At 42.1% G+C, this 17,032-nt stretch overlaps 1 protein-coding gene across 2 annotated transcripts in view; it reads left to right on the plus strand.

Moving 5' to 3' along the window:
• The window catches only part of FAT3 (FAT atypical cadherin 3), a 323,651-nt gene extending 310,969 nt beyond the window's left edge, over window positions 1-12,682 (plus strand). The window contains exons 22-27 of one of the 2 annotated variants that reach the window (XM_059827150.1): window positions 937-1,090; window positions 2,148-2,803; window positions 4,890-5,003; window positions 8,705-8,764; window positions 11,402-11,437; window positions 12,063-12,682. In XM_059827150.1, coding sequence (XP_059683133.1) covers window positions 937-1,090; window positions 2,148-2,803; window positions 4,890-5,003; window positions 8,705-8,764; window positions 11,402-11,437; window positions 12,063-12,682 — 1,640 coding nt within the window. The remainder of the gene's footprint in view (window positions 1-936; window positions 1,091-2,147; window positions 2,804-4,889; window positions 5,004-8,704; window positions 8,765-11,401; window positions 11,438-12,062) is intronic. The other variant, XM_059827219.1, reaches the window with a different exon arrangement.
• Window positions 12,683-17,032: the final 4,350 nt, after the last annotated feature.

Below are 17,032 nucleotides of genomic sequence, written 5' to 3' on the forward strand. Positions count from 1 at the left end.
TCTTTTTGAATGAAAAAGCACTCAAATTTCAAAATCCAGTTCACAATATAAAGAGAGACACTGTGTCACTGGATTTCTTTATGACCTTAAATAAAGTTTTTATTAATGGCATTGTGCCATACGAAATCACAAGGAGAGGGAAAAAAAAAGAGGTTGTCATTTGATCCTTGGCAGAGTGAACTGATGGTTTCAAGAACTGGTTTTGACTCTGACGTTGCTCCTCTGTCGACAAGAAAAGTGAAAGTAAGACTGATCCCCCACAGGGTACCCCTGCACTTGAGTGGAGTTATGTCTGAGGTATTGCAGCCAGTGATTAATCAGTCTCTTAATAGCACATACTGCACATAATTAGCTCTGATTAGAGCTGGCGTTGCCCAGGTCAGCTGGTATTATGAAGTTTATGGTTCGTGCCTGGATGATGCACTTTATGAAAGTGGGAAGTATCACCATCAAGTGTTTTATTACTGTCACATCCCTACTGTGTTGTCCTTGTGAAAGGCAGATGTGGAAAAGCTCTCAGCTCATCTATTTGTTCTTCAGTGAAGCCCCTGCTGCTGCTGTCAGCAAATACGGTCTGTAATTTCAGAAATATTGGGAGATGCATGCTTGATCTAGAGTATTTCTTGTGACCAAAGTTGTTCATGGATGACATTTATTCTTACCTGAATCATGATGATCAGGATGGTCTGGGCTGCAGCAATTCCTCTGGTCCCTGTGTGTAGACATGAGCTCCAATTGTCCAGACACCCCAGATAAACAAACTCTCGACTGGCATTAGTGTGGACCACACAAACATACCAGAATGAGTATAAACGTCCCTTTTCCCCTACGGTACAATATATTTTTTGCAGTAAAGTAGCCAAATGGATCCCCTTGCTTCTAGACAGATACAGTGGTAGGCTTCTGATTTATTTCTCTGTGTCCCTCAACTCCCAGGCTACCAGTGCAATTGCCTCTCCCAGTTTACGGGAAGGAATTGTGAGTCGGAGATCACAGCCTGCTTCCCAAATCCCTGCCGGAACGGAGGCTCGTGCGATCCCATCGGCAACACTTTCATCTGCAACTGCAAAAATGGCCTGACGGGAGTGACGTAAGTGACCCTCTCCAGGTGGGCAGTGGGAGCTTTTCGGTTCAGTGATGGCGGGCATTTTGATCAGGCATTTTGTACCCAGAAGCTATGATTCACTTAGCAAAAAAACTTAGTGCTTATTTCAAGTCTAAGCTAATGACAGCTGAGAAATCCATGAGGCTTGCATGTTCAGAAATGCTTTTCTGAACTTGGCCTCCTAAACTACTGTTCCAGGATGTTTTCTCCAGACAGTTTTCACTGAGATATGCACACCTAAGTGTTAGAGGCTTTTTGAGCAATCCCATAAAGCCTGTGGAAGCTGCTATGTAATCTTTTATTTGAAAATGGATCAATTATTTAGTCACCTCGGCCCTGGCATAAAAGCCTAATTTATTGCATTCATTTTTTAAAATCCCTGTCTTGATCATATACTTGGTGTAGAAACAGAAAATCCCCTGACCTGACCATCAACATGTTTTTTTCTCATCTAGTTTGTCTACTGTTTGCGCTTTTTGTTCTGCCTTTTTTTTGATCATCTCTTTTTCTTTCCAATTCTCCTCTCTCTTTAAGGTTCCTTTTCTTTTTTTTTCACCCACTTCTCTAATATTTACTCATTTTATCTCCAGTCCTAAAGAATTTTACACAGTCAGTATATCCTCCTCTTCTCTTAAATAAGTACTCTGATTTTCTCTACTATGTTTTTTCTCAACTATTTTCTTCTTGATTCCTCCTAATATTTTGTATTGAATCCCATAGGATGGTCCAAAAACAATACAAAAAGGCTGAGATTCTCTATTACATTCAGTGAGCTTCATTAGTGTCAAGGAGCCTTTTCCTATCAGGTGCTTTAAACTCTTATTTCCTTCTTGATTTTCCATTTTATTGTCTTAAAAAGCCATGGAATAGCTGTAGAAAAAATTAAAAACCATTAAATAATATGATAATAATAAGATCATTTGCCAAGCACCAGCAAGTGTTAACTGTAATGGTACCACTTTGACAAGATGAGTCAACTTGTACAAGCTGGGCTGTTTGCTAGGTGTTCTCCAAACTCCAAACTCCCCTTTTTTCTTTCAAGGTGTGAAGAAGACATCAATGAGTGCGAAAGAGAAGAATGTGAAAATGGTGGCTCCTGTGTCAACATATTTGGTTCATTTCTGTGTAACTGCACCCCTGGCTATGTGGGGCAATACTGTGGTCTTCGCCCCGTGGTGGTTCCCAATATACAAGCTGGGCATTCATACGTTGGCAAGGAGGAGCTGATAGGAATAGCCGTGGTCCTGTTTGTCATATTTGTGTTGATCATCCTCTTTATCATCTTTCGTAAGAAAGTGTTCAGGAAGAACTATTCCCGCAACAACATCACACTCGTACAGGATCCAGCTACTGCCGCCCTGCTCAACAAGAGCAATGGCATCCAGTTCAAGAACATCAGGAACAGTGGAGACAGCAGAAATATCTACCAAGAGGTTGGGCCTCCACAGGTGCCGGTGAGGCCAATGGCCTATACCCCGTGCTTCCAGAGTGACTCGAGGAATAACCTGGACAAGATAGTGGATGGGCTTGGCGTGGAACACCAGGAGATGACAACATTTCATCCCGAGTCCCCTCGAATACTAACAGCCAGGCGGGGGGTGGTGGTGTGCAGCGTAGCTCCAAACTTGCCCGCTGTGTCTCCCTGTCGCTCCGACTGCGACTCCATCAGGAAGAGCACATGGGATGCTGGGATGGAAAGTAAGTAGTGCTGCTTGCTGCTCTCGCTCTTCCTTGCCATAGGTAATGGTTGCCTTCAGGGTGCAGCAGGTACAGTGACACAGGTACTCTTAATGCTCCAACCTTGTACACTTACAAATGTTACATTTCTCCAAGAAGTTATTTGATTTAAATTTGAAAGGTTGTAATTAAACTAGGTGTACAAGACCTCTACTTCTATGCATTAAGTATGACTAACTGCATTTATTTCACTTGTTCAGAAAGCATATATGAGTAAGTGCTCTGAGTGTTAGTTCTTCAAGTGATACAATGCAATCATCTTTCTATTGGAAAAAATAATTTGGGGCAGAATTCTCAAATATAAACTCTACTAGGTTTGAGCAGTTTGTCTCCCAAGGGAGTTAAAAACACTTAAACCTTCTGCAAGAAGCAATTGTGTTTTGCAACAGGGACAAATGAACTAACATTCTCTACTTCCAGTGTCTGTGAAATGAAGCAGAAGATCATGCACTACTTATAGGATCACCTTTTCAGTCCATTGCATTCCCATCTGCATTCAGTATCAGAGTGAACACAAAATTTCTGATCCCCACACTTACCCTATTTGTGCTCTGAAGGTTTCTCACCTGATAACACAGTGCCCCCTCCATTCCTGAACAAGTTGCTGGAGATGCAGCAAACTTCACATATTCTGTCATAGCAGGAAATACCAGTTTGCTGGGACAGAGTTAAGGCCCTGTGGCATCTATCCTTGCAAGTCAGAACATGTCATATGGACTGGGAGATGTTTGCTTTAGCATACGGGGGTTTTTTATTATGTCTTCTCTTTTTAATAGTTTTCCCTAATGCATCTTCAACCCCACTGCAACACAGCCTTAACCAAAGCTGTCAAATAAAACTCCATGATCCAGAAACTTTCATAGTCCTGTAGTTTTAGGCAATAGAAATTGAGGAAAAGAGAGAGGAATCTGGCAATGCCTCATACCTGTGCCCTGACCTGCACATTTTCATCTAAGGCAGCACATTGGCTAAAGTCTTCTAGTGAAAAACACGAATTAATTTTCATTTCTTTGGGTTGTATTTCACAGTTGTGTTGTGGTTGACCTTTTTAACCATTAAATATAGTTTTGCTGATTAAAAGCATCAGCATGCCAGCCCCCATACGTGCTCTGTTCTGTATTCCCTTGGGTGTTTCTGCCGCAGACACTGTTGGTATCTCTATGAATTTCTGCACAGCATGATGCCACGCCATGGAGACAGACCTCAGCTGTCAAGGAGTGGGAAGCAGTGCAGCTTCATTACTGCAGCACTCACTCCATCTACTACATACCCTGCGTCTCAGCAGGAGCAAATCAGCCCTTACTATATGGAGGTGCCCCATGCTGGGTAGAAATATCTACAGCTAGCAAGTGGAGAGATGTACTTACGTGTTTGCAGCACCTGAGCTTGTTCATTCGTAATTAGCTCAGGTATCGATCTCAGTGCTTACTATGGAGGATAACTTTTTGTGTTCCTTATTATCACTGATATATAATGTAGAGTTGAATGTGTTTATTCATGTGTGCTTAATTACATGAGAATTTATACCATAGGCTGCAGTTACGTTTCTAAACTGTAGAAGAGTTGTCAAGACTGAACGTCCCTGATGAAAAGCAATGTAAATTGAAGCATAATCTATTATATGTCAGTGGTGGAGCCATTAAAATCTGATCCAGGGTCCACTGATATGAATAAAAAGATGGACAATAACTTTATTGAGCACTGAATGAGTCTTTAATGAGGCTCTTATATTAGGAAATGAACAGTAAAGATAAATGTAACTGTAATATCTTGTGTAAGATGTTTATACCACGTTTCTTCCTTGATTACAGTGGTGTCAGCCACTTGAAAGACTCTTTGGGCTTCAAACACTTCAAAAGTCTGGGTATCTTCATCAGCTGCCTTCTTGACCAATAGGTTATTTCCTCTGTCTGAAGGAAATAATTTTATTCTGACAAAAATAATAGAAGGCTACTTGTTGGCAGGATATAAATGGCTCCATGGTATAAATAGACAAATGTGCATACCTAGAGAGTACCATTTTGCTTTGTTTTTGCTGTCAATGAAGGTAAAGGGGTTGATGACGCTGAAGAAGTGACCTGTTTTGCAGGAAGTAATAAAGGCAGCAACTCTGAAGTACAGTCTCTCAGCTCCTTCCAGTCTGATTCCGGTGACGATAATGGTAAGAAATGGTTTTATCTTTATTATGCTGGGGACAAAGCTATTTAACTTTCTTTCTAATATTATTAGAAACATTTAGGTGGCATCTAGAAAAACCTTTAATGAAGCTAGAAGTCAGAAAGTCCTGGGTACAAACCCTCACTTTGTGTCTATTTTTTGAATTATAGGAACGTCATTAAAATCTTCATGCTTGGAGCCGTTGTATCAGTACCAAGCTTTACAGTGAATTAGAGGTGTGATACAGCAGAGTCACATTGCCAAGATACAAGCTGACTAATAGGTTGCAAGTGAAACTGCAGAATTTCTATCATTTTCCCTCTTGGAAGAGGATGACTTTCATGTTTCATCAGTCGAATTAAAGGGAATTTGTGTGCCGTTTGCCAGGCCTCATTCATGGTCCCAACAAAACTCTGCTGGTGCTCAGCAGCAACAATGAGCAGATGAGCCAGTCCCTGGTGGCTTGGCCTCTCCCTGGCAATCACAGCTCAGCGAACAATAGAGCACTATTAAATCCTTGCTCGGTGCATGTTCGTTGCCCGCTCTCATGTCCTACATCATTATCTCAGTGGGTGGCATGGGCAGAGCCATACACAGCCTGAAAGAGGCCTACAAAGTCAGAGCAAACCTTTGTTCCTACAGCCCATGTATGTTGAGTGGTGGGTCTGAGAAAAGGCAAGATGTTTCTGCCAGGGAGGGATGATGGATGTCAGGGAAACCTCATTCAGATACACAGAAAAAGATGAGCACAAAGAAATTTCACTTAGTTTCCTCAGCCGCCAGTTAATGAACTGTCTGGAGACTCAGTTCCTCAGTCATGTCATGCAGCTCTTCCCTAGGTACTCCTAAATGTTGGAAAAAGCACTTAAAGAGAAGTGCACTTGCAGTTCCTTTTGGTTCAGCTGTGGCTGAAGCATCATGAATATTTTTGTCAAGCTTCTCAGTGCTTTTCTGCCCCTGCACCCCCAAAAAAAAGCTTTAGTGTTTTTTAGAATAATTATTATAATTATTATTTTAATAATATATATTTATATTATAATTACCTTTAGAGTAATTATTCAGGTGGTCATTTATTGTACATGATTACTTTTTATATCTCCCAAATTCTAGTAGGCTTGTCAAGCATCCGATCCTGTCCCCCTTTAAATCAGTGACATGGTACCCGCTGAAGCTGGATTGGACCTTCTGTGCTCACTCATTTTTTGTGAAAGCTGTATTTAAAATACAGCCTTCAGACATAACAATTCTAATTCAGGGTCTAAACAGATCCATATCTTCAGGGAGAATTAAGGAAGAAACTTAAATCATCTGAGTAGTTTTGCAGAGGTCAATGCAAGACTGCACGCTCTGGTTTTCTTGCAGCAGCAGGGAGGGTTTGCAGTGAAAGAGCTTAAAATATAAATACAGGCATGAGTAAGCATATACATGCTCATATACATGTATACAGGGGCTAATGGATATCCCTCTTGAAGCCATAATTCCTTCCCCTTCCTGTTATTTTAATTCTTTGTCCTTCACATCCCTGCAAAGGTTAAAAGGTTGTCAGTGAAACCTCAACAAATGCAGTTCAGCACCCACACTCTTTGGGGAGACAGGACAGGCTGCTCCTTCTCCAAACTCCTTCCTCCAACACTGAGAGCAAAGCTGCTGCGTGCTCACAGGGCTAGCAGTGGGGACAGGCTTGTGTCGTGCTGCTGTACAAATGACCGTGCCGACACTGTCTTGCGAAACTGGTTAATCACTTCTGACTGGGGAAACCTGGTTTGCACCCGAGAAGCACTGGGACACGTCCCGCTGAAGGTGTGAAAAGCCCTACGCCGTTCAGTTTGTATCAGGTGCAGGCAGCCTCCGCTCACCCCCTCCACGGTGCTTGGAGTCTTCTCTTGCTGGATCGAATAGGGGTTGTCTCACCATGCAAACTCTTTTTGCGTGTGATTTTGAGCCTACTTTTATTTTTTCCACCTTATTTCTACTGCATTTAAATTGCTCATCTCCCCTAGTCTTGCTGAGAGTAGTTAGCAGTATTTTTTGTGCTCAAAAAGCAAAAAAAAAATATTAGCCACAAATTTAAAACAAAAGGTTGCTCACTTTCAGCAATAATATTTTGAGAAGTCATTTCAAAGGCAAGTTACAGGTTTCCATGGTAAGCTCTTTTGAATGGGGGGCCATGACCAAAGTGTATGTTTAGGTTACTGTTTCACTGCAAGCCAATGGATGGTTTTGCTGGGATGTCCAAGGAACTGCTGTTGATGACACCGATGTTCTTCTCCCATGCAATGCTGGATTTGGGTATTGCCTTGCACTGAGCTGCCTGGGGTAGAAGTTTCCCTCCCTTCCATGAACATGCTCTGCTCAGCTCCCAGCGGAGCCAACCCTTAGTTGCAATGAAGACAGCACTGGCCCTGATTTTTGACCTTCTGTTTTTCACTCTCGGTTGTTCTCCTGTTACAGTTTACGCCTGCCCTCCACCTCTTTTTCCAGCCACGCAGCAGCTAATTACATGGAGTCACTTATTTTTCCATAATGTTTACTATGTATTAGCCAATGCAAGTGTCCCTTGTACAATTACCAATGCTGTTGATGGCACAAACATGCTCGATGTATACATAGAACATGGTTTCTTTGGTTTATCAAGGCTCTTTTTGCCAAGCCTTCACAAGGACTGAGGAAATTGGATGAGATCCTTGATTCCATGCCCAAAATTTAACAAAGACATCAAGATATTCAACATACATTTGAATGGCACTATTACTGTTAACATGGTTCTTGTGACCTCTAAGTCTCTTGGCTGTGTGAAAAAAAAAAGTATATCTTGCCCAACATTTCTGGTCCCCTTCTTAGCCTGCTCCAAAGCCTGCTGTCTTTCTCGTAAAGACAAAGGAAAAGGGATGGATCCAGTACTTACTGAACCAGAGCTTTCCCTCTGGTTTTGGTGGGGTTTATTTCAGGTCCTCAAAGGCAGGGGTGTTAGTTGGTCCAAAATGCAGATCATCTAGAGGACCACACATTGTTGGCCTGTTGGACTCCATGTTAAACAATTGCGCAGTCTATATTAATTATTTCAAGGGAAAAGTATGTTTTGTTAAAACACCTGCAGAGAACACACAAAGCATTTGTGAAAATATTCTGTCAAACACAGATCAAAATTTGAAACAAACCTACTTAGATGTGTCCTCCTAATTATAGCAGTCCTGCTTACCGTCCCAGAGGTATTACCTGGCACAGCACAAACAGTAAATAAGCAAAACATTCCTCTTAGAAAATAGATTGAGCTTAGCACCGTTTCAGATGGTGTGATGGTCTAAAAGATAATGATCCCTTGGAGCACATGGCACCGTCTCTGGAGACCTTTAAGCAAGAATGAATTAGAAATTAGTGTCAGGTAGACAAGATACTGCTTTGGTTAATTGAATCAGCTGGCCAGTCTGCTTGAATTTATGAGGTGATACACATCATCCCATATGCCTTTCTAGAAATGCTGGTTTGGAATTTATCACCACTCTGAAAATGTATGGGATTATCTGAAATGAAATGTCCTGCAACCCGCTCCATAAATCATGCATTGGTCGGCAGCCTTTTTTTTTTTCAATGTCAGTTCTGTCTGTTTGAGAGAATTTATTGTGGTAACATATGATGTGTGTTTAAAATACTAACCTGAAGCTGTCCTTCCCCTCCCTTTATTTTCTGCTTTCCCTCCCCTGCAAGCTTCCATAGTGACTGTCATACAGCTTGTCAACAATGTAGTTGACACTATAGAAAATGAAGGTATTTAAATTTTTTTCTTTCTTGTTATGCAACAATGCTTCCTGTTTTCATTGTGAAACATTCCAGCAGAACCTCACTAATCTACACTGACCAGCAAACCCATGGCAAGGGTGGGGATTTGCAGATCAGCATGTTCACCAGCAAACACAAGAACACCAGAGTGATATACCACAAAATATCTGTGGGTAATTGGAGTTGGTAGAAAAGGTGTCAAGGCCTTCATCCTCTTCTGCTCAAGTCAATGTTTTTGCTTGCTTATTCCCATTGCCTTCCAAGAGAATAGGATTAGGTTGATAATAGAGCCAAATCATTGAGATTATCCTGGCTGCAGAGGCTGGGAAACAGGAGAAGACACAGGAAGGCTGTAAAGTGTCCCAGGCTGCAGTAAAGCTGGGCTGTGCACTCCACCGGGACCACATGGGGAGGAGCAAAGTGGTGGTAGGCAGGTGGCTGGTTTCTCCCACGTAACACAGAGTCAGACAGAAGACGCGTAGACACAACTGCATGGATGCCACGTAGCAAGGCAGCCTGCCTGCCGCTGCCTTTCCCCTGGGGCTGATGTGCCCATTGAATAGAACATGGCAGTTGGGTCCAAGGACCCAACACTCAGCTCTGCCACTGACCTCCTGGGTAACCTCAGGCACGTCACGTTACAAGTGAAGTGGTTTCCCTTCCTGTAAAACAGGACTATCACTATTTTCCTCTTCTGTAAAGCACTGAGGAAATGTGGTGTATCATAGAAAAACATGACTTTTATTTATTTATACAACATTTATTTTACCCTTGGCAAAATTTCAACTCAACATCAGCTCAGGTTACCCACAAGTGCAAAATTTCATCTGTCTTTAGCAAATTTAAGCCAGGTTTTGCAGACTTCAGCTATTCCAGCCTGCATAATGCTTCAAGGTGATCAAGTAAATTATTTTTGTGAAACGACTGATTTTTTTTCTTGAGCTAGTGTCATGGTAATTTTGAAAAGCACTTGTACTCCTAGCTAGTGATGGCACTCGAGTATTTGTCGAGAGTATATTTACTGATTTCCTGAAGTGTAAGAGTGCCATTCTTCTCACTATCAAATAAAATGAACTAGCCAAGGTTAATTCAAAAAGTCCCACTCAAAAAATTAGAAAATAACCTTGAAAAGAAAGCACAGACACTCTAAAAGGCCTTGCCTTCCTCAATGAAAGCTTAAGCCAACACATTGGATCCCCATCATACTTTACAAGTCAGAAAAAGCAGGTCTGGCAGCAGTTTCAAGAGGCTGTCGCTGACAATGCTTTGCCCACTTCCCAGTTCCTTCTAAGAGATTTGTGAACCGTGCACGCTCCGCATCGGGGCTGGTGAAAGCAGTGAATCATTGGCCACACTGGAGCTCCGGGTGCACGGTGGGCAGAATCGCTACGGCAGAGCCGCGGGAGGACGGGGCTCCTTCCCCAGGGAGCTGGCGGGGGTTGTGTGAGTCAGCACATTAGTGAGGTTCTCCTGGATCCTGACACCACACAGCTCAGAGGGACCTGACGCATCTCGGGTGCAATGTCATTACACTGACCAAAAGACAGCAAGATCCGCTTTACAAAAAAGAGAGAAGTGAAGAAGGAGAAGAGTGGTTAGGGCCGGTTCAGACACTGCTGCTAAACCTGCAGTAGCCCCAACCCTCCTCACCCCAGGCTAACGCAGAGCAGGTAGAAAGCTACTGTCTGGTTAATGAGCTAACGAAAAGTCACCATCGCCACATACGCCTTGTGGTGATAAGCAAGGGCAGGAGTTGTGTTAATAGATGGAGGCCTGGAAAATAGTCTTCTCTGCCCTCGTCTGTGGCTGAGCCCCAGAGGTTAAGTGCTGTAATGCCATAAAGATCTATTTATCTGGCTGGACCTCCTCCAGCAATGCAGTCCAGAGACCTTGCCCAGTGACTTCTTGCATGAAGCCCAATAACATGTGGCTGAACAAGAGCATCTCATCTAGAAACTGCTGCGGCTTATTCCCCGATCTTGTCTCACATAAAACCTCTTTCCTTGCTCTCTCCCCCACCCCTGCACCCTCTCCATGCTGGAATGCCTCCCTCCCCACCAGCTAGCATGGCAGTGCAGGCGGGAGGTGGGTATGGGGTTGCGGGGCATTGTAGCTGATGGCCCCATTAAATGGCTTTGTATTCTATTCTATTCAGGTTCTTATACCGTGCCCATCACCATGGTATCTGAGCCCAGGTGGGCCCAGATTTGTTTGAACCGGCCCTGAGAATGGTAGATTCTTATTTTTCTGTTTCAAAGTGAACAAGTGAGAGAGAAATGTACTTTGCAGTTATAAACCATAGAGATGGTGGATAGCCCTTTTTGTATTAAGAATTCCATCTCTAATGTAATTCCATATCTGTTCAGTGAGGGTAAATAATTAAGATATGATAGAAAAGGAATATAATACACATTACATAATCATTTCTTTATGTATGCCTGCATTTGACTAGGCAAGCTTATCTTGTATGCTAAATTAAAGAACAATTAAAAATCCTATTAAAATGACAGCGAGGCAGCTGTACTTTAGAAATATGCATGCAGAGTTTTGTATTTTCACATGTAATACTATGCTGGTAACATGCTCCGAGTTACCAGTTTTTACTTTTCACTTTGTATCTGACAGTGTCTGTTATGGACCAAGGACAGAACTACAACAGAGGTGATTTTTCTGAGACACTTTCTGCCTGTTGGACTGGGCTGGGGTGGGCAGGGCACCAGCTTGATCTGTTTTTTTCTTGAACTGCTTCACATGTTCTCTTTTGTTTGAATTGTGTGGGGGTCAAATGCTGCATGAGAATGGCCAGCCACTTTTTTTATTTCAGGATCCAGTTTTCAGTCAACCAAGATTATTTGCTTGCACACTTTCTTTCTTGAAACGAAGTCATTGGAGGTGGGAGGGGAGTCTAGATGTGATACCATAAGCATGCTGACTTCATTTATAGATTTTTTCAAATAACTGTGAAAAGCATTAATTCAGGAATTTTTGTCATTTTGATTTCTTGGCCTCATAGTTTCTAATACAACCCAGTAGCATCCTAAAAAGCCAAATGCCTGAGAGTGGCCGTGTTTTGTTTCTTTGCTTGTTTGCATTAGCATCATAATACAATTTTGTTCTCCTCCCCTGCCCCTCTGGTCAGAGCATGGCTGACCTGTGTCAATGGCCTGTGGCGCATGCTGTGATTTGAACGTGCTGTGAGGACTAAGAGGAGAGTGCATGCAGGACACTTTGTTTTCATTAGCGGCCCCATCCTAACGGAGCACTGTGGTTCTCTTTCCTGCTGCAGCGTATCATTGGGATACCTCTGACTGGATGCCAAGTGCTCGCTTGTCTGACATTGAGGAAGTGCCCAACTTCGAGACAGCAGATGGAGGCTCAGCTCATCACGGCAGTACCAGAGAGCTGGAAACAGATTACTACCTTGGTGGCTACGACATTGACAGCGACTACCCTCCCCCTCACGAAGAGGAGTTTTTAAGCCAGGACCAGTTACCACCTCCTCTTCCAGAGGATTATCCGGACCAATACGAAACCCTCCCGCCCTCACAGCCGGTCTCAATGGCAAGTACGCTCAGCCCCGATTGCAGGCGACGGCCGCATTTCCACCCTAGCCAATACCTTCCTCCTCACCAGTTCCCCAATGAGACGGACACTGCAGGGGCTCAGACTGGGAATGAATTTAGTACTTTTGCTGTTGGCCCAAGCCAGAACACAGAAAACGTTAGTGCAGGTAAGATGCCCTTATCCTTGCACAACTCTCTAGATGCCTCCTCCTCTGACGTCTCAGCCAGCTGCGGCTTTGATGACTCCGAAGTAGCCATGAGTGACTATGAAAGCGTGGAGGAACTCAACCTAGAAAATGTTCACATTCCATTTGTGGAGACCCAGCATCAGACACAAGTGTAGAGGAAGCTCCCTTCTTCTTCTTCTTCCTCCTCCTCTTCTTTTTTTTTTTTTTGGTCATTTGGTCCAATTAATAGTATAAATATTGAGAAGAAATTTTGCTGAAGGTGTATCTATATATATTGGGCAAGGCAAAAATACAGTATAACCCATTATTAACTTCTTCAGAAATGATACTGTATGTGCAGACACGAAGAGACCAATTGTGTTGAGTATTATACATCACAAAATTGTTACAGACAATCTGGAGAGTATGTACCTTCTATTTATTACCAAGAGTAAAACTCAGCTTTTGAGGCAGGGGGAAACAATAATTGCTAAATAATTTCTTTCTCTCCCCCAAAGTTAGATTTTTTTTTTTTAATTGTATTATTAAAAGTGTTACAGTGTTATGATCTCCCCACAGTATTAAGGAACTGATATGGATTATTCCAAGATGCACTGTTGCGTGAAATTTTATGTCAGCGAAAGGGTGAAAGCAATTGATCGCTGAGGCTGCTGTGTACAACACGTCAGATGGCTGAAAAAACAGCATTTACAAATTGACCTATCAAAGACAAGCGACCAGTCATTTGTCCATAAATATGTATCTATACATAGCATTTCATTCTACTTTGTGTGCATATAGAGCAACATGTATACAGCATATATTTACTCCAAATTGGCCGACTTCGGTTGCCATTTTTTAAAACTTGATGTCAGGTGTGTGTGCATAACTTCACCCATGAGGACTTCTTGAAATGTCAGAGTTTGGCTCAGTAGTGGCCCAGTTTTGCCCCAGCTGCATGTGCACAGTCTCTCTTGACTTCTGTATGCAAAGTGAACACGTACCTGAAAACATCGGGAAAACGAACTATCTACAAAGCGCTGCCGATTTTTTTGAAATTCCTTGCTTGGGCAATCGCCTCTTTAACAGCAGTCATCATGCTACAATTATTGCAGTAAAATTAGTTGCAATTCAGTTGCATATAACCTGCTGTAACCTCAGATGGTTAGCTAAACGTCATTTGGCAAATGTCCATCCTTAGAGTTTACGGGATGAGTTCTCAGCTGCTGTAAACTAACTCAGTCGGTGGAACTGCACGGATGGGCTGCGGCCAAAGATCTGACCCTAGATTTTCTGCTGGATGTGTGATTTCATAGGATTTGAGGACTTCCAAAGGATGTTTGCAGACTTCAGAATATTGTTACGGGACGAGGAAAACCACGGCATCAGTATGCTTTTATGCTTCCCTCAGCCTGATTGGAGTAAATGGCCTTTCACACTGATTTGGCCTGAGCAGCTAAGTGCAATATGGAAATATGGCATTTTCACTCAATGTATTAAAGCAGATTATACATACCCATTGCTCAGTGCTATGAAAATGTTTTTACCACTGCATTTTACAGCATCTGTATACCTTATACAGTGAACGTGAGTCTGCGTTACTGCTGGGGTTTCATCCATTCCTTCCATGGCATGATTCAGTCATTATGAAAAGCTATTGAATACATGAATCATTGCTATAGATGAACAGATTAATTAACAGGTTTCCTCTTCTGCTTTCCATGTCCTGTCTCTTGGTCAAACATCTTAACTGAGCAGTTTCAGCAGTTGTATTCCAGGGCAACATGTTCTTTACGGACTTGAGTTTCACTCAAAATTGAATTGTGGGACATTTCTTGACATACAGAAAGTGTTTATTCACAAATTGCCCCCAACAAAAAGAAATTATTAATAGAATGTAATTTAAATAATTGCAGCTTGTAACACTTTTAATAAAACAGGATTTCTAAAATTCTTGGTGTAGGTACAGTATGTTGCTGCTTCCCTCCAATAGCTTATGTAGCTATGAAAGATTGGTGCAGATATTTTCTTTGGGATCATGCAGCAATTCGTCACTAGAAAACAGCTCATTATACAGGTACATGAATAAGTTGAGTGAACTTCTAGAAAGACCATGTACTGCACATACGAGTATTATCAAGTACTTGTCTGCAAATAGTTCCTTTCCATTGAATTTATGAATGTCACTTGGTCTTCTCAAAGCAAACATGCTTCTGTAACAGTGATATATTCTGAATGTGCTCATGGTACGTTTCAACCCCTTTTCCCTGCTATTATCCCTGTGTTTTCAAGAAGAAAAAAAATACGGACATTTGTATTGCGATTGCAAGGAACTGAGGGATTTGCCAATAAGCCGTGTTTGGCGAGCCTAGGGGCACACGTACAGGATGACTCGCATTGTTCATGAAGTCTATGTTGCAGGAAAGCAGATGAAATCAGATTGACGTCCCTTCACGAGTAGGAACATCTCAGTTTGAAAAACAGATCTGCAAAGTTAGCTGCACTTTTAAAGCTGGTATGACTTTCTGAGAATGTAATACTCTCTTAGCATCGGGCTGCAGTTTACATGGGGTTTGCTCCTGCTCAGTTTTGGTGTGACACGTTTTTATCCATTATGCAATTAGTTCTGTTAGAGCCCCCAGCTAGTTATGAAATGTACTTGGCATCTGTTTTCTGTGGTGAAAATTCTTGAGTAAGCCTGAGACACCGATATCAAAACTTTACTGGGACATATCAAAAGTGTCATAAGGGAGAACACCATGGGAGCCTAGCAATTGCCATACAAAAAAAATATCAATGTTTCTTACCAAGCTTGTTGCCTCAGTAATATCTTGTTGGTAGTGAGTTTTACTAGTAAAATATGCATAAATACAATGTATAGTACTTTTTCTGTTTTGGTGTTGTTGCCATTTCATTTCACTGAACACCTACTTATTAAAAATGCTGTTGGGAAGGTGCCAAGGATCACCCGTTTAGCCTTCTCTGTCCCACTCATGATTTCTATACCTCAATATCTCCTCCCCTCCAAATCGAATAGGCCTAATCCATCTTCGAACAGATGCCCCTCTGTGAATATTGGTACTTCTGTGGCCTTTCTGTTTTGTTCTGGCTCTTTTTATAGTGATAAGACCCGAATGCAGATCTTAAGGTGAAATACCTCGTAGGGAGTAAGATTTTCATATTAACATCTCTCTTGTTAATCCAAACCATTTTATTTTCTTTGTAATTACTGCTCTACAGGGACAAGCCGTAATCTTCTAACCTGGAAGATAACAACACATTCATAACCTAATGCAAGAATTAGTGTTCATATTATTCCATCCAATATACAGTTCTTTTTCTGCCAATTGATGATTTTTATATTGCTGCTGCTGCTGTCATTGCCAGGTCCCTGGTTCTGTTAGAGCTTCCCCTCACATCTCTGCTTAACCTGAGTGTCTGTATTTCAATTCACATTCCTGTAGATGGCTCCACTATACGGTATTTTATTTCGAATCATCTGTAGGAGAGGTTTCATAGACTTAATAAAGTACTTTTGAGTATCAGTGGATTATAACTTTTAGGATCAAGACAGTCTTTGCTTTTTGTAAAGAAACAACAAAAGAAATAAGCAACTTATTAAAATGCAAATACATGCTTCTATCAGAAACCACTGACTTTGCCAAGGGTATATGAGTCTGAGTAAAAGGGAGCTTGTTGTCTGTGTTTTGATCAGGTTGAGAATGTCATGCACATTGACAGCCTTTTTGATAACTCCGGCAATGGAAAGAGCCTTAAAGTGACTGACAACATAATTTATGCTGCCAATACCACATTAGTGGCCTTGTGCAAAAGGAAAAATTACGCTTATGTACCTTTCTTAAATATGTTAATTATTTTGTCTTTGTATTGTAAACAAACTATTAAAAAAAAGGCACGCCCCCTAAAAACCATAGATACTGGATGTGATTGCTGTCTTCAGACAGTATCTTATAGCAGGGCAAAGGGCCAAAGGTGACACCAAGAGCCGCAGCATCACTTCCCTCCCATGGGGCCAAATGGACAACCCCACTAGAAGACCACCATAAAGTTGCCTTCCTATAGGACCCTCCTGTAGGACACAGCATATGAAGGCAACTAGGAAGATTTTGCAATGCAGAGATGCAATACAGTGCTGTCATTTCCAGGCAGTCAAGCTATTTTCCTAAAGCTCGGTGATATCTTTGATCCTGAATTACCCCACAGGTTTCCTTAGCCTATAGTTGCAGTACAAGGCTGGAAGGAGTCAAAGGCTTCTCACTGCTACTGTTTTCCTAAAGTCAGCAAGTCGTATGCTCCGTCTCTCAAGCGGGCTCTCCCCCTCTGCATGTCCCACAGACAAGTTAAATTTTGGTCCTCAGAATTTTTTTTCCCCTTTTCTAAATTCTCTAGTGTGGTCTGAAGTAGTGCTAGCCTTGATATATTGGTACCCCCTCCAGTCAGAAACTCCAACTGGGTGCAGCACAGTGGGGAAACGCATGCCTCTGAAATGCTGATTACTGGGGCGG

This window comes from Gavia stellata, chromosome 1, assembly GCF_030936135.1.
Source record: "Gavia stellata isolate bGavSte3 chromosome 1, bGavSte3.hap2, whole genome shotgun sequence".
Taxonomy (NCBI): Eukaryota; Metazoa; Chordata; class Aves; order Gaviiformes; family Gaviidae; genus Gavia; species Gavia stellata.